Source organism: Pseudorca crassidens, chromosome 15 (assembly GCF_039906515.1).
Source record: "Pseudorca crassidens isolate mPseCra1 chromosome 15, mPseCra1.hap1, whole genome shotgun sequence".
Taxonomy (NCBI): Eukaryota; Metazoa; Chordata; class Mammalia; order Artiodactyla; family Delphinidae; genus Pseudorca; species Pseudorca crassidens.
In genome coordinates, this window is record NC_090310.1 from 60171920 (window position 1) to 60196225 (window position 24306).

The 24306-nt window shown below is 51.9% G+C and overlaps 1 protein-coding gene across 3 annotated transcripts in view; it reads right to left on the reverse strand.

Annotated features, from left to right (window-relative positions):
- Nucleotides 1–3431: 3431 nt before the first annotated feature.
- The window catches only part of EBF4 (EBF family member 4), a 55259-nt gene continuing 34384 nt past the window's right edge, over nt 3432–24306 (reverse strand). Inside the window, exons 8-18 of one of the 3 annotated variants that reach the window (XM_067707669.1) lie at nt 12808–12889; nt 11922–12039; nt 11689–11822; nt 11470–11596; nt 9840–9928; nt 9650–9715; nt 9375–9552; nt 9092–9280; nt 5780–5977; nt 4453–4528; nt 3432–4215 (exon numbers count right to left, since the gene is read on the reverse strand). In XM_067707669.1, coding sequence (XP_067563770.1) covers nt 4458–4528; nt 5780–5977; nt 9092–9280; nt 9375–9552; nt 9650–9715; nt 9840–9928; nt 11470–11596; nt 11689–11822; nt 11922–12039; nt 12808–12889 — 1252 coding nt within the window. In that variant the 3' untranslated portion in view covers nt 3432–4215; nt 4453–4457. Of the gene's footprint in view, nt 4216–4452; nt 4529–5779; nt 7731–9091; nt 9281–9374; nt 9553–9649; nt 9716–9839; nt 9929–11469; nt 11597–11688; nt 11823–11921; nt 12040–12807; nt 12890–24306 lie in introns of those variants that run through there. The other 2 variants (XR_010935181.1, XM_067707670.1) reach the window with 2 other exon arrangements.

Sequence of the window (24306 nt, forward strand, 5' to 3'; positions counted from 1 at the left end):
CTCCAATAAAGATGAAAAAAAAAAGAAATTAGTTTCATGGAACAGACAGAGGGAGGTATGCTAAATTAACAAATGCTTTTTTTTAAGGGAGAAGTGGGGAGTAAGAATCAGAAATACCTGTTACAATTTAATACACTAAATGTGGCAATAAATTATAGCTACATAAAAAATATCTTCTTGATTTGGGGGTAGGTGAAGATTTCTAAAAAGGATACAAGAAACATTAACCATAAAGAAAAGATTGATAACTTAGACTACATTCAACTAAGAAATTCTAGTTATCAAAAAATCCCTTAATGAGAGTGAAGAGCAAGGGAGTGTGAAACAAGTGATAGGAGGGCTCTCATGTTGGGGTTGGTGAGAGAGAGCTTGTCTGGTGTGGTGTTCTTATGAACACCAGACTTCAAAGCTGGTGGCTTCAAGGTGGCTCATGCCCTTCGGTCACCCAAAGGGTGTTGTTACCGTGTACTGGAATGGCAGCAGAGGAAGGAAGCTTGTGGGTATACGTGCAAAGGTGTGGACAGGGAGGGGAGGGTGGCCGGCCCAGGTGCAAGAGCGAGGAGCTTCTGAGAATCACTGAAGAGCCTGGCTCTTCTAGGGGACAAAGACACTGTGTGTGATCTGTGAATTTTTTCCTATTTGGAGAAATCATCCTCGGGAAGAGAAAAGAGATTTGGGGGTCCACTTGAACCACCTCAACCATGTTTAATGCTTGCCTCATTCTAAGTTGACGATATGGCGGGGGAAATAGACTTTAGAGGTTACTCTGGCAAACAACTACTAGTTTATCTTCAAGGGCATGAGGCTTTATTTTTTTAACTTTCACATTTAGGTCCACAATCCATCTTAACTGATTTTTGTGAACGGTATGTGGTAGAGGTCAAGTTTCATTTTGTCTTATGAATATCCAGTTGACCTAATGCCATTTATTGAAAAGACCATCCTTTCTGCACTGCATATCAGTTTCCATTTTTCTGGGAGATTTTTCTTTTTCTTTGTTTTTGGCTGCACCGTGTGGCTTGTGGGATCTTAGTTCCCCAACCAGGGATTGAACCCAGGCCACGGCAGTGAAAGAGCTGGACCACCAAAGAGTTCCCTGGGAGATTTTTCTTTTTGGAAAAAAATAAGGGCCCTGCCAATAAGGGCAGGAATGGGAAGAATGAGGACGTTTTGCAAAACAGTCAGCAGTAGGGCTGGTCAAAGCTGCTGCTGGGCTTCCCTTGAGTCAGTGAGACCTGTCCACAGTGGGTCCTGTCTGAGCCAAGTACAGCCCCAGAGGCTGCTCGAGGATGCAGGGCACAGCAGCCTGGTTCTGCTGGGAAACATATGTGGGAAGGAAGCAGAGGATTTCCTGGGAGATGCTCTCTCTCTAAAGGTCAAGCAACCAAGTATCTGACCCCCATCTTACTTCCACCCCATCGGCCCTGTGGAAAGAAAGCTTGGCAGTAGGCTGATGCTGGGAAGGGCCCCTTTGTCACCTGGCATCTTGGTACCTCAACTAGAAACAGTCTGAACAGAATTTCTGTCACCTGGTCCCAGGAAAGGCAGGACCTACAGATGACGAAAAATTCATACTTACTTCAACTAGGAAAAACTTCCTCTTCCACAGGCTGACGGCCCGGGGCCACCTCCAGTACACACTGTTGTGCCCCATCCAGACCCCCTCATCTTTACCTCTTCAGTGTACACCTGTCTGACCCCATCTGCCAGCACTGCATCTCTTCCCCTGAGAGCTTTCTCTAGCTTCTGGGGCCTGTTACCACCTGCGACGCCACCTAGAAGTTCCAGGAAGGTGGTGCTCCCCTCCTGCTGCCCCCGGAAGCTTCTGATCACTGACTGACAGAAGTCGGTGTATAAGTAAGTACACAAGCTCCCTCGCCCCTCAGGTGGGAAATCTCTGAGGCGTGTGTTTTATACAGTTTCCCAGAGTTCCCTGGTGGGATTAAGCTCCAGAAAACTCACAGGAGCGACTTGCTCACAAGCACACTGTATTGGGCTCCCTTACTCTCCCTGCCTCCCTTCCCCCCTCCCTCACTGGTGCTTCCTGAGATTGCCTCCCAAATAAACCCTCTGAGCACAAATCTTTGTCTCAGGCTCTGCTCCTGGGGGAATCCACACGAAGACGACCTCCATTCCGGGTGCATGATGCCACTCTGACTGATATGAACGTAGGCACTGGGGCAAGGTTAGAACCTCCACCACTGGCCTGGGATGTCCAGCACCTGCAGGGGTCAGTCCCCATGAACCAATCAATCCTGTCTTGTCTACAAGGCCTCAGGACTGTCACTAGGCTAGGACCTTACTTATACCAACCACGGCACCTGACCCATTCCAGGAACCGGTAATAACCTGCATCTGGTACAGATTAGAGCTCAGCAGATTATCAACCTGGGAGGGCCCTGGACCGTGGAAACTGCTCGGAGCCTGAATGGAGCAGGGCATGGCTGGCAGGCTTTGGGGCTCTGCAACACAGGCTGAAGGCAGGAACTGAGGGGAGGCCAGGCGAGCACTGAGAATAAAGCAGGATTCTTAGGTAGGAGGCTATCTTATCACAGGCCCCGGTGAGATGAATCCCAGGTATTGGCAGGAACACGAGAGGAAAGTGGAGGACTCTAAAGGACAGGGCCAGCCTATCTGCCTTGGCAAGTATTATTTGTCCAGAGGGCTGCAAGGCATGGGCTCATGGGTTGGGGAAGGACAGGTTTCCAGAGGTCAGAGCAAAGGACTGCTGTCGGGAGGAGAGAAAAGGAAGCTTGAGGCCTGGAGTTGGCCCTGGGATCTCTGGACAGTGCATCAAAAAAGTGGCTTCCAGTGTCAGAAAGCTAGACCTTTGGGGTCTAGGGAACACGTTTCAGGGGGACAACTGGGATTCATCCTAGAAGTTGGGTAAATGAGCCTGGGAATCTTGCCTTTCTACCACCCATCCTCCCAAACTCTGAGACAGGAGAGATGGAAAGTGCCTAGGCCTGGGAAGGAGGGAGGAGGTTTGGGGTGTCACTTAATCACGCAATCCTAGGAGCCAAAATTTGCCCCACCCAGCAGCCTCCAGTCAAGAAGGATTTCACTCCTGAGCCTCTGTACATCTGGGTAGTATTTAGTTGGCTCTGTTCTGGTTCCCAGCAATGTCCTTCTGACACCCCCAACTTTGGTCCTGCTCAGACAGCTGGGGGACTGAGTCCTCAGTGCCCAGAATGGGCTCCCAGCCAGAGTTCTCAGGGCTGAGCCCGTGTCCTGGGTCTTCCCACCCCTCCCCAAACCCCCCAACTCAGTACCCAAGAGCAGATATGGGGCAGGGAATACTTGCTCAGTTGAACTCTGATGCTGTTGAAAAAGTCCAAGGTATAAGAAGGCTGCCCAGGGACATGGTTTAGAGTTGCAGAGCTGCTGAGAAAGGCAGACCCACACCAAGGAAGCAGACAAGAGAGGCTGGGTGGCCACCTGCACCTGTGTTTATTGTTTTCTCCAACCTCAGCAGAGCAGAGTATGAGACCAGGGGCAGCTGGACTCGTTCCATGGTTCTATGGGGCCAGCCAGTCATCTGTGTGTGGGGCCAGAGTCCATGAGACATCCATTGAGGGCAAGATCCACAACCAGGGGGCCTGGCACCTCCTCTTCTGCACCCTTCATGCCCAAAGCCCCCACCGGGATTCATGATGTGGCAAGCGTGAGTGCTCAGGACTCAAAGGAAGTGGGGCAGCCACAGAATCAAGTGGCTGTCAGAAGCTCCATGGGAGCCTAGGCAGGCCTCCTGAGGCTGCTGGGCACCACCCCTTGTCCTGGAGAGTAGTTGGGATGCCGGGATGGTTGAGATGGGTCAGACGCAAACAGGACATCCCCAGGCCACCTCTCCCTGAGCTCCTTATCATACTCCCCATCCCATGCTCCTGTCACCAGATGCCCTTGGTCTGCAAAAGGTCCATCTCTTCCAGAGGAACCGACCCAGCAAGTGAGGTCGGGCATCCAGCACCTCCACGGGATGCTCTCCTAACAAGAGCATCAGCACAGTGCTGGGGCTTCCAACCAGCCTCAAGGGAGGTGAGAGAAACCTGTGGGACTGAGGAGCCCTTGAGCACAGGGAGGAAGGCCTCTCCCTGTTCAGGCCTGTGGGTTGAAGTCTGCCTGCAGCCCTGGCCCTGCATCTGTGCTGCCATCCAGGGCATGGGCGTGAATCCTGGAGGGACCACTAGTCCGGGCTCAGTGGGGACACCTGTAGACCTGGTGGGGAGAGGAAAAGACGAAGGTCCTGTAGGAAGGCTGGCTGCAAGGGGACAGGAAGCCACTTCTCGCCTCTTGATCAGCCTGGGCCACTGGGCTGGGCTATGTGGCCCAGACAGCTGTCTAGATGGGCCCTGGAGAGGGAGACATGGACCCCAACTCCCCATCCCTGCTAAAGTCTTTCGGAGACAGCCCATCCAAGGTCAGGAAGGAAGCAAGACTCAGCCAGAGACCTACCATAATTAGGAGTACGCCAGGCCCTGAAGCCCCCGAGCTGGAGAGTGGAACTTGTCAGAATCTTCAAAAGGCTGGTCTGCAGTAACCAAGCAGGGGAGCCATAAGCCATGTGTAGCCTGTGCCCCTCTCGACTGGAGGCAGCATGCAGGACATATGGCACTTTTTGAGGGCAGAACTATCAAGAGCCTTGAAGGTAGTCAGCCACCCCCAGTCCTAGCCTAGGCCCAGCACTGCAGACAGTTAGGTGAGGTGTGCCCCCCAGACCTCTTAGGAGGTACAGCCCCAAGCCCTTGACCCCCTAGTTTCTTCAATCGAGAGACATGACTCTGGGCTCTTCTTCCCAGCCTGTCTCCTTCAGAGGGCCTGTCTCAAGGTGAGGAAGCAGACGGCCATGTATCAGGACAGCAAAGGGAAGAGGTCAGCCTCCAGGAGTACAGATACCTAATGCAGCGGTAGCAGCATGTCTTCCTCCCACACCCCCACGAAATTCATCACTTCCATCACCCTTGCCTCTTTCTAACCCCCTTCCCATGGTTTGCTGCAGGAGAAACTGGTGGCCTTCTGTCCTTCCTATTCCCTGCATTTTAAGATCCAGACACACTTAGTTTAAGAAAAATTATCCAAAACTTGGAAACAAGGTTAATATAACTGTGTTCCACTTTGAGTTATCCTAGAGCATCACCTAACAAGCCCACCCCAAGAATCATCTTATTCTAAGGGATGCAACTCTTTTTGACTTGCTATATACACTACTGGTCAGAACCCAGGCTTTAAGTTGGATGTTGACTTTGAGGAGATTGATAAATGGCAAATAACAATCATTTCACTAATGGGCTGCAGGAGGGGTGACCTGGTCTCAATTCCCTATCTGTAAAATGGGGAAGGAGAAGCTGGGCTAAACCTTATCTAAGGTCAGTCCCCCTCCATCCAGCAAGTGACCTGGTCTCTCACAGTGGTGTATGCTATCCTCCAGTGGACATAGGGAGGTACATGTCAAAGGCACGCAGCCCACGGTGGGGTTTTTCCAGCTCTGCATGTTGGGTCTTTACTCTGGGCTCAACTGGATGAGGCCTCGAAGTGGTTTCCAGACCTTCTCCAACTGGTATTCTTGTCTCCTTGATGGTCCAGAGTGAGACCGTACCAAGCTATGAGGCCCAGGGAAGTGGGGTCCAGATGGACCTCCTTGAACCCCTGTGGAGCTCCCTCCTCTGCAACCCCCAGGGAGAACTGGTCACCTGGCTTGAAGCTCTTGTGAGATGTGGATGGAGTGGGCTGCGCAGGCCCAGCTGCTCTGCCAGGTTCCAGCGAGGCAGCACGGAGCACTCACCTGGAAGCCCCTCTCCATGGGCTCTGGGGCAGGCCTGGGGTGGGGAGCTGGGTGGGCGCAGCACGGGGGCGAAAGCACTCCTCTGTTTGACAGCGGAGATCATGTTGACAGGCGAGAAGGAGAAGACGCTGGTGGTGGGGGCAGCCGCCGGGAGGGACATAGAGGAGGCAGTGGCCAGCGGGGGGCTAGAGGGCATGACTCCAGGGCGGGGAGGGGCAGGCGCAGCAGGGAAGGCGGTGGGAGACACAACAGGGAGACAGCACCAGAGTGAGCAGCTCGGTTGCTGCCCTGGCATGAGAAGTATGCCCTGTGTGGGCTGCTGATCTGGGTGCCAGGCTCAGCCCACACTGGGGGCTGTGAGGGTCCTGGGGAGACCAGTACAGGGTAGAGTCTGGAGGCAGGCTGGGAGCCTCTGGGGTTGCAGGCTAGCATTTGCCCTTTTGGGGGTTCTGGAGACCCTTTCTTAGCATTGGAGATGATAGGGCCAGATGAGGTTAAAAACAAACAAACAAACAAACAAAACCCAAAAAATGAAAGCAAAACCAGAACATCCAACAAAACCAGATACTGAGAGGTGCCCGCAAAGATGAGGCATGAGCAAGAAATGGAACAGGTTAGGATTCCTGCTGAAAACCACTGGGATTCTGAGACACTAAGAAACACTGACGGGCCCTGGGGCATCAAGGTTAGAGTCAAAGGTCAGGGTTCATAGCAGAGCTGGGGCAAGTGGCCAGGGACGAAGTTTGGGGGGTACACATAGGCTCTTGTTATAAGGCCCCTCTGTCCAGGATCACAGCTCACACAAGAACCCTTACTCCCCCCACAAATATGTTCCCCTTACCAATTACACTGCCCCCAACCCCCGACACTTTGTTCTCTTCCAGCTTAATGCAGGTCCTCATCACATTCAGCCCTGGTCCTGGAGGCCTCCTGTATCTCCCTCTTCCAGCAGGTCAATTTTAAAGAAAGGTACAGAGATCCAAATCCTCAGATCTTCCTGTTCCCTAACCCCCTAGCCCCCACGGCTGTGGCTTGCTCTCCTGGGAACAGCCAGGGAGCCTCCTGCACACAGCCTTCGCCTGCCCCTTTCTTGCAACCTCCTCTCCTGGGGGCTCCTGCCCAGGCCATCTCTGGATTCCCCTTTCTACAACCTCATCTGAACACAATTCCCTGCCTCTCTCTTCTAAAGACCAATAAGTCTGTGATTTGAGTGTTGTCCAGGCAGCGGGCAATGGGATGAGGGTGGGGGTTTCCTGAAAGAAACCAGCAGCCTGAGAAAGATGCTTTTGGTATCAGAACACCCCCCACCCACCCCCTTTGGAACAGTGATGCCTTCAACAGCTGCCTCTGTTCCAAATGTACTCGGCCCCATGGATCACCGTCTCCTTTTAAGACAATGCTGACTGCTAGCTCATGAGGCCCATGGAGCTCCATGGAGGGCTTGAAATAAATGCCAGAAAATGTACTGTATCTCTCAAGGCCCAGAGCTCACAGCCGCATTTTGTAGCTTGGGTAGTACTGGGAGATGTGGTTCAGTCCAGGGCTGCTGGCGGCTGAAGCAGAAGACAGAGGGGAGGTCCGAGCAGACAGCCTCTGGCAGGGACAGTTCCGGAGGTCATTACAGGCACGTCCTGGCAAACTCAATGAGAATGATGCCCACTGGAGCTTCACCACAAAGCGTCGTGCACAAGGGGGAGTGGATGGGGACTGGACAGGACAATCCCACCAGATGGGACTGACCCTTAGGCCAGCCCAGGTGTCCCCAGTTGATGCTGGAGTGAGGCTTAAGCAGCTGTAGAATTCTTGATCTCCCGGCTGAATGGGAAGACCCCGGGTGGCTGACTTTTGCCCACTGGGGCAGTGTGTTCCTCCACTGCTGACTGCACTGTGTGTGCGGCGGAGAAGGGGGGCTGGTGTTCCAAACTCCACCAGCTTCGACCTGGGGGGCACCCTGAGAGAGGTGGTAAGAATACTGTCCAGAACTGAAGGGAAGTAGGAGCAGTGGAGCCTGCCCTGAGCAAAGGGGAGACGGGAGTCTTGGTGGGGACACCGGAGGGTCATGGTCTGTGTGGACACCAGCAACATGGGGCTTCTGGTCCCAAACACTGAGCCCAGGCCAGAGGTAGAGAGCCAGACTCAAACCTACAGCCAAAAAGAGCAGTACTCAGGATGTAGGCCATGGGAAGGAAGGCTAGGCAGGTGCCAGATATGTTGGTCTTCATCAATAGCAAACATATGACAGGGGACAGGGGAAGGAATGGCAGGAAAAGCCTTCTTGGCCAGCCTTCCCCATTTCTCTGGCACAACAGCGTCTCCCAGGACTCAAGGTGCAATCTCTCTTACAATTGATGGGGGAGGCTCCTTGTAGGTGAGCAGGGGTGGAGCTATCCCCCAAGCTGGGTGCTTTAAAAACATGTCTGCTGAATAGCTAAGCTATAAGAACCTGCAGACAGGCTGTTCTGGAATTTGCTGTTGGAAGGAGGGACTTGAGGGCAGTGCATGGTAAAAGCATAAACGCCCTGTTGCCCATCCACCCAGCTCTGAGCTGCCCACCCCAAGAAGCCAGACAGAAGACGGTTAATGCCCACAGCCAGTGCTGGGATGTAAATTCACACACTCTTTCTGAACTGCGTCTGGGCCCTTTATGCACAGTGGCACATTCAGGTCTGAGAACAACCCTAGGCAACAGGTGGTACCGATCTGGTTTTACAGAGAGGAAACTGAATGTCAGACAGCTCCTGATTTGGACAAACTGTGAGTCCAGGTGTCTGACTACACAGAATTCTGGCTCTGCCCAACCAGACTGCTGGGAGCCACGTCTTCCCTCCTCAGGCCCCTGCCTCTCCTGGGGGGCGTGGGGCCAGGTGGAAGCCTACTTTTCTTGGGCCCTGAGTTCCCTTGGGCTTCCGGCAGGGGGCACCAGCCCTCCTCCTGCCTGAAGTCCTGGCATAAGATCGGAAAGGTTGGCGGTCCACTAGGTTTAAGCAGGATGTCCCCGTGTTAAAGCTCGTTTCAGTAGGAGGGGAAGGCTAGAAGCGATGTGCGCTACTGCTGTCAGCAAAGAGAACTAAAAGTGCAAGAAGTGCCCCGGCTCCGGGGTTGAGGGCTGGGTCTCCAAAGGCACAGAGAGAGAGGTCGAACACAGAGAGGGCTGCCCTTGCCTCTGAGGGCAAGGCCAGGGTCGGTGCTCATGCGACAGGTGACAGGAGCTCCCCCCACCCCTCATAGGCTAGGATGGAGCTGGGCTGAACCCCATTCTGCTCCCCGGGGCCTGGTCCCTCCCCCACTCCCCGGGAGGCAGGGGACACTCACTGGCGAAGGGCGATGTGGCCGTGGAGCCATTGAGGAAGCTGGGGGACGCGGGCACACCGAGGCCGGCCACGCCCGGCGCCCCGTAGCCGCCGAGGCCAGCTCCGAGGCCGCCGCCGTAGCCACTCTGCTGCGAGCCCGGGCTGGGCGCGAACCCGCGGGGGGACGCACTGCCGCAGCTGCGCGCGTAGCCTGCGGGAGAGCGGCCGTCAGGGGCGCGCGCCGGCAGGGAAGGGGCAGTCCGAGCTGCGCCGGCGGCTGGGAGGGCGAGGGCGGCGGGACGCACCCGGCTCCGGCCCTGGCGTGGCATCCCCGACGGCAATGGCCAGCGGGCTGCTGAAGGCGTTGATGCCCACGACGGCGGGGTGCGGGTGGCTGGGGGCCAGGGGCCCGAGCGGCGCGGGCGCGCGGGGGGCGCTGTACAGAGCCTCGGCCACGTCTGCTGCGCGCTTCAGGAGGAGCTCCTGCGAAGACAAGAGCGGGCACGGCCGGGGCAGCCGCGGGCACCGGGAAGCGGGCAGCCCCGGGCCCGGCGCGGGGAGGCGGGCGGAGGCGCCATACCTGGTTGCCGCCGGGCACTCCGTACAGGGCCTCCGCCAAGTCGGCCGCCCGCTTCAGCAGCACTTCCTGGGGGCAAGGAGGAAAACAGCCGGACGGAGGGGCGGCCCCGGGGGCGGCAGAGGGGCCGGGAGCCGCCTCTTCTCCCCTCGGCCACCGGACACCCTTCTCCCCGCCCCGCTCCTCTGAGTACCTTGGGCAGCCTCTCGGGGTCTCCGGGGTGTCTGGGAATGACTTTCTGTAGCCTCTGGAATCCGTAGTCAATGGTGGGCTCATTCAGGGCTGGGGAGAGGGGCGGTGTTTGGAGGACGCCCCTCCAGGCACGGCCCCAGAGCAGGGCCAAGCCCGCCAGCAACCAGTCCGGGAGCCTTGCTGCAGACCTTCTCCAAGGCCAGCCCAAGCCTCTCGGAAAACTCCGGGCACTCGGGTCAGCGAGGCTCGGGAAGTTTCCTCAGTTCCTTTCTTGCTCATTCATTCAACAAATGTTTACTGAGCCAGGCCCTGTGCCAGCTGCTTGGCATTAACACACATGCACTATACGATCCCATTTGTGATTAGAAAAAAGGCAACTGTGTATATATTAGCTTCAGTATTCCTAGGGGCAGGACTGGAAAGTTTTGTCTGCATTTGGTCTTATCAGGAGTGAATTATTTATTATAAAAAAAGAAAAAAAAATACCCAACAGTCTTCATGTATCACAGCTCTGGTGGCCTCTCAGCGGCACCTGACCGTTAAGGGTATGCCTGTGTCCCAGGAGTGGGCTGCCCCACACCCAGGGCTCTGGGGAGGACGCTGCAGCCTCCTGACCTGGCTCCCGAAGCCCTCCTCCTCCTCCTCACCTCCTCCTGTAGCCTGGCCCCGACCTATCTGACCAGCCTCAAAGCCCTACCTACCTTCTCCACCTCCAACTCTAGATTTAGTGAATTTCCTTTAGTTTCCCCTAAAACGTAAGGCACTCCTTCACCGGTCTTCGTACTTGCCATTCCTTCTCCGGGGATGCCTTTTCCTCCTCATCTCTACCTCCTTATTCACCCCTCTGGTTCCAGCTTAGCAGTTTAGTCCACACTCGTGCCTGGAGGTTTTCTCTGACAACCACTAGCTCCTCTATTGTGTAACTCTACCCACCTCATGCTGTGTTCCCTGTGTTCCCCCCTCACTCTTATACTGGAGCTCCCCGACAGTAAGTAGGGTCACTACTGAGTGTCCAGTGCCCCTTGAAGGGCTTGGTGAATGTCTGTTAGGTGGGGTGGGGGAATGGGGAAAAGTGCCAGATGGTGGAGGTGGAGAGGATACGGGCCAGTGGTCAGATAGACCTGGGAAGGGGGATGAAGCCACATCTTCAGGAGTAGCTTACACTCCTGTCTCGTGTTAACTTCTCGCCCTGGCTTCATGCAAGGTGTGTGTGTATGTGTGTTCATGTGCATGCAACGTGAAGCCTGCGGTGGCTTGGGGGAACCAAGACAACCGGGAAGATTTGGGGAGCAGCAAGCTATTTGGGGGCATCTTTGAAATAAATCTCCCTGTGGAGATGTTCTAGACACTGGGGAGTGCAGAAGGTGAAGGGGGTGGGGGGAGTTGCTCTGGAGAATGCCGGAGGCAGAGAGAATGTCCGGGCAGGGCATCTGAGGACGTGGAGGCCAGGGAAGGAAACAGAAGCACAGGGAAAGAAGGTCCGGAGAGGAGGTGTCCTGGGATGTGGGGTGAGTGCCAGCAGGGGCTTAGGGGGCCTGGCTATTCGCTGACTCCTACACCAGGGCTGGTGTGTGCGGCGTGGGGCTCCATCCCACAACCCTGGGCCTCCCTTCAGCCCCCTGACTCCTTACCTGTGTAGACAAAGCGGCCGGGGGCTCCCTTGCAAAATTGCTTGGACTTGTAGGACAGGGTCACCTCCACCACCCCAGGGATGTGCCGTGGGGGCGTCTGCACCCGTATGGCGTGGGGCGTGATGAGCTGCGAGGGGAGAGGGGAGGCCTGCGGGTTCTGACCCGGCGAGGGCAGGGTCCAGCCCCAGGCTGGGAGGGAGACCGGCGGGAGCGGCCCACCTCACTCCACACGAGCACGTTCCCAAACACGACCTGCAACCCGTCGAAGAAGTTGTCGCCGATGACAATGACGGTGGCGCCGCCCGTGGTCCAGCCCTCCCCAGGACTGATGGCCTTGATGCAGGGGGTGGCAGCTGGGAGGCAGGAGAGGAGCCAGGTCAGGGGCCCATGCCAAGGTGGGGACTGGGGCTGGCTGGGCCCGCGGCAGCCGGGGCTGGCCTGGGGATCCTGACCTTCGGAGGGGTCCAGGCGGCGCGCCCTGCGGCCATGCTTGGAGTTGTTGTGCACAAACATGTTGTCGGACACGGCCAGCACGTGTCCATCCACGCTCACCGTTGTGGATACCACCACCTGTGGGGAGAGCCAAGGCCAGCCTGGCTGGGGCTTCCAGTAAGGGACTGCTGGGGGGCACTGGCAACTTGAGGCCGGTGGCTGGATACTGTAGTTCAGGGTCACTGGCATGGGGAAGAGCTTCAGCCCCTCTGGAGCTGAGTTGGTGGGAGGGGGACCAACTGGGTTAGGTGACACCCTCAAATGCACAATCTCTGGCTGCCCAGGGGAACTGATCTCCAGGAGCTAGAAAAATCAAAAGCCCTGAAGGAAAATCTCTGACTCCTTGGGCAGAGTGGCTACTGTTTTTGCACCCACATGTACCACAGGCTGTATCCCTAGCGCTCCAAGGCAGGAATGGGAGTGAGTGTTTTGATGGAGGGGGAGCATTGGCCTGAGAGCCCATCAGCAGGAGCCCCCGCTCTTGGGAGGAAATTGGGGCTAACTCCTTCTCCCCGCTACCCTTCACTGGGCGGGGTGTGCAGGTTGGGGATGTGCTAAGGGCAGCTGCTCTCTGCTTCACGCTATGCAAATTAGCTGGGTTGTTAATCATGTAAAAATGTCACAATTAGCATCTCCTTAAGTGGGACTCTAATGAAGCCTCCCTTGGCAGCCAGCTTAAGTTGAGACAGAGCTGCCCCACCCCCAGCAAGCACCAGGCTCCAAAGCACTGGTCTGTGCAGGGGTCTGTCCCTGGGGCATTTCTCAGGGTGGCAGGGCCACAGCCTCCCTGGCCGCCCCATCAGGATAGGGCAGGTTTGCAGGGGAGAACTCTCTCCTCAGACCCACCTGGAAGCGGCGCATGTCTCGGGGATTCCCCGCATTCTTTAGGCAGTTCTGGTTGCATTTGAGGAAGAACTTGAGGAAGAACCTGAAACAGTGTGGTCGGTGGGCTCAAGGGTCTGGGGGTTCTAGAAACAGATCAAGATCCAACTGCTTCCTGCCACGCCCTCTCCCCGCAGGGTAACTTCCCCTCTGCCTGCTCACACGAGGCACATACCCCATATTCCCATCCTAAGCTGCATACACACAGGGTACATGTGACACATTCAGTAGACCGGTCCCAACGACAACTTCCCTATACAGAAAATCCCCCACCTTCACAGTGTACAGATCACACAGTGCTTAATTATCTCACAAAGTATATACTCATCACATCTATACACAGTACATTCATCCTAGAGAATACATCCATTATATATACTATATATACCTAGTACTCATGAATTATTATATACACCATATGTAGCAGGTACTCCCACTTACTTGTAAACTTAACCCACACCATGTATGTTTGTCATAGTATATGCCCATCACACACAGAGGGCATCCATATCACATAGTGTATCCTTCCCCCAGAGTATACCTATCAGCCAAGATGTTTACTTACAACAGTATACCCATTATATCCACACTGTATATGCCTTATATACTACTACTCACAAGATACAACCATCACACATAATGGAGACCTACCACACTCAGGGTATACCTTCACAGAGGCGTACACAATATGTACTCCACATCAGGTTGGACTCATCACACACATGTGGTATGCTAATCACACAGACTCTATACCATCATGCACAGTGTGTGCCCATCCTACATAGTATATGCACAGAAAGAATATGAGTATATGCATTAGTGCACCATTTTTATGTTGTATATCATTACCCAGAATATAGTCATTACAAATATTGTACCGTCATTACGGTAAAATATAATGTACTGTATGTAGAGGTCCCCCCTACAACAAATCCCTCTCACACACAATAGACTCCCTGCCCCGGCACATCCCCCGCAAACAGATCTCCCTCATACACATTCTATATCCCTTATACACATATCAAAAACCTAACCACACAGAGCGTGTAGCCATCATACACACATGGTATACCTGTCAGACACACCGTACAGATACACGGTGAATACCTCCTTTTTCACATACGGTAATTAGAAAAAAGCACAGTATATGCAGCGATGTGACTGCTTTTTAGACAAACACATGAGAACTTGATCCTCCAGTCCTTCCGGGCAGTTGATGCGGATGGTGAGGCCTTGGCCCTGCCACCCCGCCGTGAGGTAACCATGGATAATACTCTGGATTTGTACTCTTCATGAACTCAGGATACTATCAGTAATCTGCCTTCACCCCTACAGGACTCTGTGAGTACCCGGGAAGATGCCCTTTGCAAAGCTGTAGTGTACTGGGCTAAAGTCTGTGGGGGTCCTGGCACATGGCACAGCTTCCTGGGCCGCTCTATGAGCTCCTCCAGCAGCTGCCTGTTTATCAGCCCCCTGGTCTTGAACTCCAGATATGTATATCCATTTAACTCATCAGAGTTGCCTCCAAACTCCAAGAACATGAAATCAGATTTATTACAAGCTCTGAAAGCTTAGTCCCCAAAGAGGAGGTCCCCAAGTTCTGGGAGGGGTGGGCACCACTCCTGGACAGAGGTGTCCCAAGGGGGCCGTCCCTCATTGGGAGCTGGCAGCAGTCACTTTCCTGGAGATGCATCTCCCCTTGCACTCTGCCTGTGACCCCCTCAGCCCCTGTCATATTCCCCCACACAATGGGCACCCTTCTGGGAACCATTTTTAGTTCCCTTTCCATAGAGACATTACATCGGCACGCATTTTCATCCATAGTGGACACCACCCAAAGAATATTTTCATGTAGTGTAGACCTTCCATACACCCCTGCAGAGCATTTGGAGGCGCAGACACCTCATGTGACCCCCAAAAGTGCACACTCGTGTAGACACCACACACGTGCCCTCTGTACCCAACCCCACTCCCAAACCTGCAGAACCCTGGGATGTGGCTGGAGATGAGGGCTTTCCAGGCACTGCCTCACTGTGTGGCCTGGGGTAAATCCTTTCACATCTCTGGGATCCTTCCTTATTCATGAACCAGGAGAGTAGCAATTGATGCTTGCTGAGGTCCCTTCCGGTCCTGTCTTCATTTCAGCCTCCCAAAGCCTCAGGCTGCTGTTTCCTGCAGGATCCGGGCTCCCCCTGGAGGGTCCCCCTTGTCATCCCCTCCTGCAGCCCTTGCCTGGCAGGTCTCCTACCCCCTCCCTTCCCAGTACAGGTTGCATCTGTCCTTTGGGTCCACACCAATCCTCACTCCCTGTCTGGCCAACCTCTTCTGGCCCTTCTAGGCTTTGGAGACCACCCCTCCCTGAGAACCTCAGGGCCCTGCCGGTACCTCCATCTATGCAGGCCTGTCCTGGGACATTTCAGTTTCTGAGCCTCGTTGGCATTATCTGCAGAGTGGTGTTGAGTAAAAAGCAGCCACACAAGGCCTGGGCCTTCTGTGGGGGATACTGACGGTCAGTCCCCTTTTTCTTTCTCCCTGAGCCTCTAGCTCAGAGCTGCACACAGTCAATGCCATCAGTGGTGGAAGAAGGGTGGCTGAAATCTCACCCACCACCAGATGGTAGTCGGTGAGGCTGTGACCAGCCGGCACCCACCCAGTCACAGGCCAAGCCGATGCTAACACTGCAGACAGCCTGCAGCCCTACCACCAGTCTCAGGGTTGTTAAGCAAAATCACCTACAACTTGAAAATAAGGCAAAAAGATGACAGTGAGTCCTTTCAAAGTCATTCTGGAACAGTGGTTTTCAAAGTGTGGTGTCCAGACCAGCAGCAGCAGCATCACCTGGGAACTTGCTGGAAATGCAGAATCTCAGGCCCCACTGCAGACCACTGAATCAGAAACTCCTGGGGTGAGACTCAGCCATCTGTGTTTTCATAAGCCCTCCAGGTAATTCCGATGCACCCTGAGGTTTGAGAACCACTGCTTTACAGCTGCACTATCCAATATGGCAGCCACCAGCCCCGAGTGGCACTGAGCACTTGAGATTTGGTTAGTCTGAATTGCTGTAGGTATAAAATACATACTGAATTTCAAACACTTAGGAAAAAAGGAATGTAAAAATATCTCATTAGTAATTTTTTGGTGTTGATTACATGCTGAAATAATATTTTGGATATCTTGGGTTAAATAAAATATATGATCACAATTAATTTTACCAGTTTCATTTTGTTTTTTAAAATGTGGCTACTAGAAAATTTTAAATGACAAATGTATAATGGCTTACATCATATTTATATTGGACAGTACTGTTCCAGAGTATTACGCTGACAAAGCCACCTAAGAGTTAGCTGATTCTCTAGGAGAAAAAACTTTTGACTAATATTTGCTACTAATTGGGGCCAGACTCTATAAAGTTAGGTGCTAATTTGCAGAAAACTGATAAGGTGCAAATGATTTTTGTTGGGAGAAATAAATAACTTCTGTTTGGTAGAGAAATGAGCCCTAAAGCTTACAATTTTATTGTCCTATGGACATTAACTAGCTTTGTGTCTAACTTGGCAATCTTATTCAAGTATTTTTCACATATCCTGTTTTCTCTCCCTCCCTCCCTCCTTCTCTCTCTTCTCAACTCTTTCCTCAACTGTCTATATCAGTTTCTCTTAGCCTTCTTTGAACCAGCTTTGTCATTCTGCTGGTTCCTTCATTAATAAGTTACAGAAAACCTCAACACACGCTCAGTAATAATTTGTATGAGAATCATACTTCTAACATTTTGAATATTATGCTTTAAAAAGGGTGAGTAGCACCCAAAGGGTCCTGTCTTCCAAGGTTAGTCTTGAAATTCTGCAGCACATGGCCTGGAGTTGGGGGATTTCCGTTCAGGTCTAGGAGTGCCCGGAAGTAGTGCCCAGACCTCTCACTCCTCCCAACAGTGCCTGGCTATCCTCAGCCTTGGAAAGGGGGCTCTGGGCCCTTCTTTCCCCACCACTGGGAGACAGACACACCATCCACACCCCCGGAAGCTGGAAGGCCAGGGTGGGAATAACGTGAGGACAGTCCAGGAAACCTCTCCACAGGCTGGCACCACAGGGTGACACTTTGTTCCACCTTGGGGGGTGGAGGAGAACCCAGAGCAGTCCGGGAAGGATGAGAATGGTGTCGGGAAAAGGAAGGAGGGACAGAAGATCCTTCAAGCCATGTCTGTGCAGAGGATAGATGTGGAGGCTGGGAAGTGGAGAGGGTCAGGTAACCCAGTGGGAAGGGGAGCTGTAGGAGGACACCCTACAGGGACCTAAGGCAGGAAGGGATGTGCACTTTGTTGAGGGCCTGTAAAATCCTGCTTTTCACCAGGGAAGCACCCCCCACCCCCCAAACCTGGATGAGCCCTAGTGCCAGTGTTTTTGAGCATCTCCCCTCCCACCACCTAGGGGCTGGAAGAGAGCCTGGGGAAGCCCCTTTTCCCTGGCTGTGATGGGCCACAGCCCACAGGGTTGGCTGACCTGAGGGTGAGCATTTCAGGATGCCCCCTGGGTTGGGGCAATGACCTGTGCCCAGTGCCATCTCTATTGTGGCCTTAAGGTTCTCTGGGGGCACAGACTCCTCATCTGGGCCTCATAGAAAGGTCAAGTGCTAGAAGCTGCCATTAGAATTACTAGAAGAAACCACCATAAATATAAGCATGAATTACAAATAAAATGCAAAACTATGCAAAAAAATTTTTTTAAGTGATCCAAGTCTAATCTATTGAGCACTTAGCAAGTGCCTGGAACTCTGCTGAGCCTACCACTTGCATTATCTTATTTAATCCTCTCATAATCCCGAGGTGGTGTGGTGTAGGTCTGCAATCATTCCCACTCTACTGATAAGAAAACCAAGGATCAGCAAGGCTAAGCTACAAAGTCACAGTAGATGCCAAAGTCAGGATACGAACTCGGGACTTTATGAACCACTGATACTGACAAGAGTCATGGAAAAGTCCCTGTAAGTGGGGTTTTCGAGTCCAACCCTGCCCCAGCCACGAGGCTGCCAAAGCAGGACAGTGCAGCAAGCCTTCCTTCAAAATCAGCCGTGAGAGGCAGGCTGTGCAGGGACCAGATTAACCATTTCATGGGGATTTCCTCGAGGTTACAAATTCATCAGGGGTGCAAAGGAGAGACTCAGGTCCTAGTTGGGGCCTTTGGCTATTGTGACAGCTGCCCTCAGTCTGAGAAGATTTTCAGGATTAAAGATCAGGACTTTAACATGAGTCAAGAGTTGATCATTGTTGAAATTCAGTGAGGGACAGATGTGGTTCATTATTCTATTCTGCCTATATGTTCAACATTCTGTATAATAAAAAGTTCAATAAATAAAAGACCAGATGAAGAGCTCTGAACAGTGGTCATCCAGCTAATAAAGCATGTAAAAGGTGGAAGTTATGCATCACGACTCTGATGCCTATGATATAAGTGAAAGATAAGAGCAGTTCACCCACACACCTACCTTGCCACATCCTGAACTTAGTCTAGCCTTCCTAATCATTTCTATAAATGCTTTTTATTCCTCCCTGTAAACACAACTCAGGATGAAATTAAAATGGACTTTCCTTGTCAATGGAATATTCCATACCAAAGAAGCAAATGCTGGATTGAATATGACTCAAGTGCAAACATGTGACTTGCACATAACTTCTCAGGTGTGACACCATTGCACAAGGAAAGCTCCCCTCGCACAGCGCTTTACTCAAGAGACACTCAATACATAAGGAAAATGTGGAGATGATTGATGTGAGTCCACTGTTAAACTCTGGGTTCTCAGGGGGTGGAGAGCAGAGTGGGATGGAGCTGCTCTTTGGAAGGCTGTGCTCAGGTATCATGGTGGGTTGGTGCCTGCCTGGGTTCCCCCACTCGCAGCTCCTGTGAGTGTTGGCTATTAAAGGGCTCACAGCTGGGGAATTCCCTGGCTGTCCAGTGGTTAGCACTCTGCCCTTTCACTGGGGGGGCCCGGTTTCAGTCCCTGGTCGGGGGGAACCAAGATCCTGCAGGCCGTGTGGTGTGGCTAAATAAATGCATAAATAAATGGCTCACAGCTGCCCCCACTACTCGAGAATTATCCTCAGCCAGAAGCATATGCTCCTCACCAGCAGCCCACAACCAAAGAAAGACCGACATCACAAGGAGGACCAACTCTTAGTACTATTCATACTCAAACTCCCCAAAGGATCAGGCTGAAGCTAGACTCCAGCTGAGACTGTCTCCTTGCTAAGCTGCTTCTCCTGCCCGCTCCTGCTTCCCTCACTCCTTTTCTCCCTAGAGCTCTCCTCCAATAAATCACTTTCACAAGAATCCCCATCTCCAGCTCTGTTTCTAGGAATCTCATCCTAAAAAATCAGGCACAGAACTTTCACCAGCTTTTCCCTCCCTACATCACTCTGAGATACTTACTTAGAGCTAAAATTATGTTTGCGCTTCCAAAGAGAAAGCTGTTAGGAACTGAAAGAGCTGGGCTGAGCCCAAGGATGCTTGCAGCTACAGGCCTGTCAGGAGCAGGGAAATGGAAATCTAGATCACAAATGCGGTCTGATAGAACTTTTCCAAAAATGATATCCACTAGCCACAGGTGGATTTTCTTTCCATTTTATTTTATTTTAAAAAATTGTTTATTTTTTAAAATTAATTTTTATTGGAGTAGATTTACAATGTTGTGTTAGTTTCTGTTGTACAGCAAAGTGAATCAGTTATACATATACATATATCCACTCTTTTTTAGATTCCTTTCCCATTTAGGTCACCACAAGCACTGAGCAGAGTTCCCTGTGCACATGTGGCTTTTGAGCACTTGAAATGTGGCTAGTGTGACTGAGAAACTAAAATTTCATTTTTTTTTTTTTTTTGCCATGACACACGGCTTGTGGGATCTTATTTCCTTGAGCAGGGATCGAACCCAGGCCCTCCGCAGTGGAAGCAAAGAGTCCTAACCACTAGACCACCAGGGAACTCCCTCAATTTTATTTCATTTTAATTAATTTAAACTTAAATAGTCACATGTGGCTCATAGGCACCCTATCAGACAATATAGACCTAGAAAGAGGAAGAGCTGCAAGAGATACATGGGTTGGAGCAGGTGTTCAAAGCAAGTGTCCTATGAAGGCTTTGGGAGAGAAAGCAGATTGAGAGCAAAGGGCAGAGTCAAACTAGAAATTTATTTCCAAGTGCAAAGTTGGCAAAGCAGCCTGCGGTGGGGAAATGGGGAGGGGGGTCCTCCTAATTTTCACCCCAAAGGGCCTCACCTTTGGGCTCATGAGCCTCAGAGGAAATGGAACATCTGGGACAGGGTCTGTGCTCTCCACTGTTTTCATTGTCTGCTGCTCTCTGTCCCCGGCTCAAGGACAGAGGAGGATACAGATTGCTGGACCATTCACTCACTCAACAAATCCATTAAAAAAGGTGTATTAAACAACTTTTATGTCAGGCAGTAGAATCTAGAGCTGAAAAAGATCTTAAGGAAATGGCAATCCAGCAAGAAAGAGAAAAACTCAAAGTACAACCAGGAAGATAGAATGGTGGGCACAGCAGGATAACTGGCCAGTCTGCGGCAGCCACTCTGGCTGGGAGAGGTGGAAGAAGTCCTAGAAGTCGCATGTGATCTTGGGCATTTTGGGTCTTGGAGGACTCGGGGCTTTTTTCCTTAAAGAGAAGTAGGATGCAGGAGCCCTCCATGCAAAAGGAAAAACAGTCCTGCCAAGAGGTAGGTGGTATGCATGGTGCCCAGTGGTGCCTGACAAGACTGAGGAGGGCAGCTATGGACCAGAGCTCTTGGGAGATTGGCACCAAAACATGCAGGATTTGGACCCTGTGGGTGATGGAGAGTCAGCAGGAGGTGCCTTATATTGGCTGTGTCATTTGGAAGAGTCATTTTGCTTCCAAGGAGAGCGAGGCACCAAAGGGCCTAGGCCAGGGAAAGGATGGTGAATGAGGAGGTTGGTGTGATAGTCTAAGCCCAAGTGGGGGTGGTCACAGTGGCGGTGGCACATGCTACTTCCTGGCCATGGCCTGGGGCAACAGCTAAGGCTGAGTATCCCTAGGGCCATAGACCCCTGCCAGGCTTGGACCTGGCCTCCCTACCATGATCTCCACTTGGGGCAGAGGTGGCTGCAGTGCAGATGGGCTGGGGGACTATAAATAGCTGGGGCGCATACATTAGCATGCCAATGCACCCGCACCCCATCCTCTATGCTAATGGCCCACCATGTGCCTGAACACCTTCTGTTCCCCTGCATGCATTTGCATGCACAATTAGCATAATCTTGTATAATTAATGAACAGCGTCAATTTTAGCTCCTAAGTAATTTGATTAACATGTTGATAGGGCACTTACTAGGCTCTCCAAACCTCAGGGCTGGGCATGGGCCTGAGGAGAGGGGGAGAGGAGGTGGAGAGACTACTAAGGGGCCCCCAGCTGCCCATGAAGAGTGGTGGTGATTCTACTTTCCCTTAATGGGGCCTGAGGGGAGGGAAGAAGGGGTGAAGGGGCTGTTAATGGGAGGTCTCTGGGCACCCCATGTGGAGTGTCAGGGACAGGCTGGAGCAATGGGTCACATGAGCATGAAGCCTGTTTATTCCTGTGTGGACACAAACACACACATATACCCCTTGCACATCCCCCAGCCTGGGGAATCTTCTGTGAATGCAGAATATTGGATTCCATGGGAAGAACAGAACAGGAGGAGGGACTGAGAAAAAGTAGGAGGGCTGGGCGACAGGGGATGGATGGGCAGATGGAAGCCACAGAGAAGGATGGTGTGCTTGTGAGTGATTTAGGGATGTAAAGGGGAAGGTGGGGTCCCAAGACTGAAGGGAGGAAGAAGTCATGTGTTCCTCTGGCCTTGGGTGGGTGAGCCAGGCTCCAAAGCCAGAGATCCTGGTACTTCCTATTTGTGAATCATGTGACAAAGAGGTGGGGGGGTCGGCAAGCTTCCACAATGTGCCAAGCAACCCAGGGCAGAGAGAATAGACAGAAGGTTGAATGTTGCCCCTATCCTATTAGAGGAGGACCCATTCCCAGCTTAGACCTCCCAGGGCCCCTGGCAGAGGCTCACATTCCTCTCCTGCTCATCTGTGTGGTCAGAGTCAGGAAGTACTTCTCTGGCTCTAACTAAACTTCCCTGCTACTGTCTAGGCTCAGTTGTACTTACCCTCAAAGAGGATCAGTTGGGGTGAGGGTGGGATGGGGGATGAAATAATATTGTGGCAGGCACTATGCTGGCACCGCATCAATACATCTTACCTAACTTCACAACACCCCTACCATCTGACGTCAGCTTCTTTTGACAAATGAGGAGACTGAGGCTGAAGGAGGTGAGACCTTGCTCCGAGTCATAGGACGAGACAGTCCAGGTTGGCACGAGTCCCCAGCACTGACTAGCCCTTTATAGAGAGAATTTATCATTCAAATTGCAGACAGTTCACTCACTAGCCATGTCCCACTCCACCTATTACAGTCCCCAGGCCTCTTCATGCCTGCACTCCCTCTCTCTTTCAATATCCTCTGGGGGCATTAACCACGGCTCTACTCCTGTCTCAGCACGGGGGCCACTCTGACCCCAGTTGCCCAGATGTCCTCCCATAAGTCCTTGCTCTGAATTAAGGGTGGCTTGGGGACCCTTGTCCTTGTGACTGGCATCCAGTCCACATGACTCCCAGGGTACATGGGGGAATTTCTTATTAACCCCTTCTGCATCTCCTTCCATCAAATGCACCTAGCTCTGAAAAGGCTGGAGTAGGGAAGGAAGTGCAGTTCATTCTGTAGGCAAGAGGGAAAACCTCAGTCCCACTTCAGCACTGACCCAGCAGGGAGGTTATAGGACCTCAGTTTCCCCAAGGGGAATTGCCAGAATGGGCCCTAGACACAAGGCTGTGTTTGCAGCATTAGTATGGGAGCCAAGAGACCCTACTGGAAAGCACAGAAGGAGACAGATGCTACTGTGAGCTTGTTTTGTGGCTGCAGAGAAAAAGAATGAATGTCACATTGACCACTGGGTTAGGAGGAGGGGCTGATTCTTTCACAGCTCCCACAACCCTTCTCATCAAATTGCATTTGTCAGGTTGTACCTGACCTACGCATTGGGGTCTAAGTTTGCCCACCATGGGGTAGACTACAGCTTACCTCTGCCAAGTGGCTCAGACATGACCTGTTTCAACAGTGTCACTGTACAACATCCACTGTTCACCAGACACAGCTACATGCCAGGGAGTATCCATAGCCCACAGTGCCTGTCCAACCGCAGGAGTCAGAGAAGGAGAGCTGTGGGCCTCCCATGGGATGACATTTTCCCCATTCATTCCTATATCACAGTCATCCTGGCCAATCAAGTAAATATTTAGTCTTAGAGCTGTGGCATCCAGTAAGGTAGCCATATGTAGTTATTTAAGTTTGAATTAATTAAAATTAACTAAAATTTAAAATTCAATTTCTCAGCCACAGTAGCTACATTTCAAATGCCCAATAGGTACATGTGACTACTGACTACTATATTGGTCAGTGAAGCACATTTCCATCATTGCAGGAAATTCTTTTCCATAGTGTCATCTTAAAGCCTTATATTGTTCTCTAGTTCCTCTTATCATTATGTAAAGCCTTATGTAATTACGTTTTGTCTCTTCAACTGCTCTGTAAGCTTTCAGAGGGCAGGAATCATTGCTTAAACTTCTCTATCTTTTCCCAAGCATCTATCATAGTGCCTGCCCCACAGCAGGTACTCATTGATTCATAATTACTATGACAGGATGAATGCTGTATCAAAGCCCCCAAATAGAACTTTGAGAATTGCAGAGCAAGGATCTTTGAAAATCTGTTCCTCCATAAAGCAACAGGAACATAGGCAAAAACTGTCAAAATCAAAATTTTCAGAACTCTGAAAATTAACAAAAGGTTTACAACAATCCAAGGGGTGTTTATTCAAGAAAAATGGCTGAATCTTAGTAAAAACAGAGAATTTTGCAGGGGTTTTTGTTTTGTTTTGTTTTTTGGCCATGTTGCACAGCTTGTGGAATCTTACTTCCCCAGCGAGGGATTGAACCTGCTCCCCCTGCAGTGGAAGTGTGGAGTTCTAACCACTGGACCGCCAGGGAATTCCCTGTAGTGTTTTAATTTGCCCTATTCCCAGGCTTGCAACCATGGTAGTTGTAAAAACTAGCAGCCTAGTAGCCACTAAAAGGGACAGATTGGATTTGGAACTTCTCAACAAGTTGTATTCCCAGACAATTGCCACTATTTGATCTGTCTGGCAGTTTCCTGACAGCCCTATTTTCAGGACTTGTTATTTGACCTGACTTAGAACTTGCTTAGTGGGAAAAACCCTACTCTCAGGGTGTTTGTTGAAAACAACCTGTAGCAATTGTTGAACACTGCTGTTGCTTGAGACAATGACACTGGTTGAGGCAAACGAGAGTCTGGCCAAAAAACTTTAAAGGCAAAAGTGGGAATGAG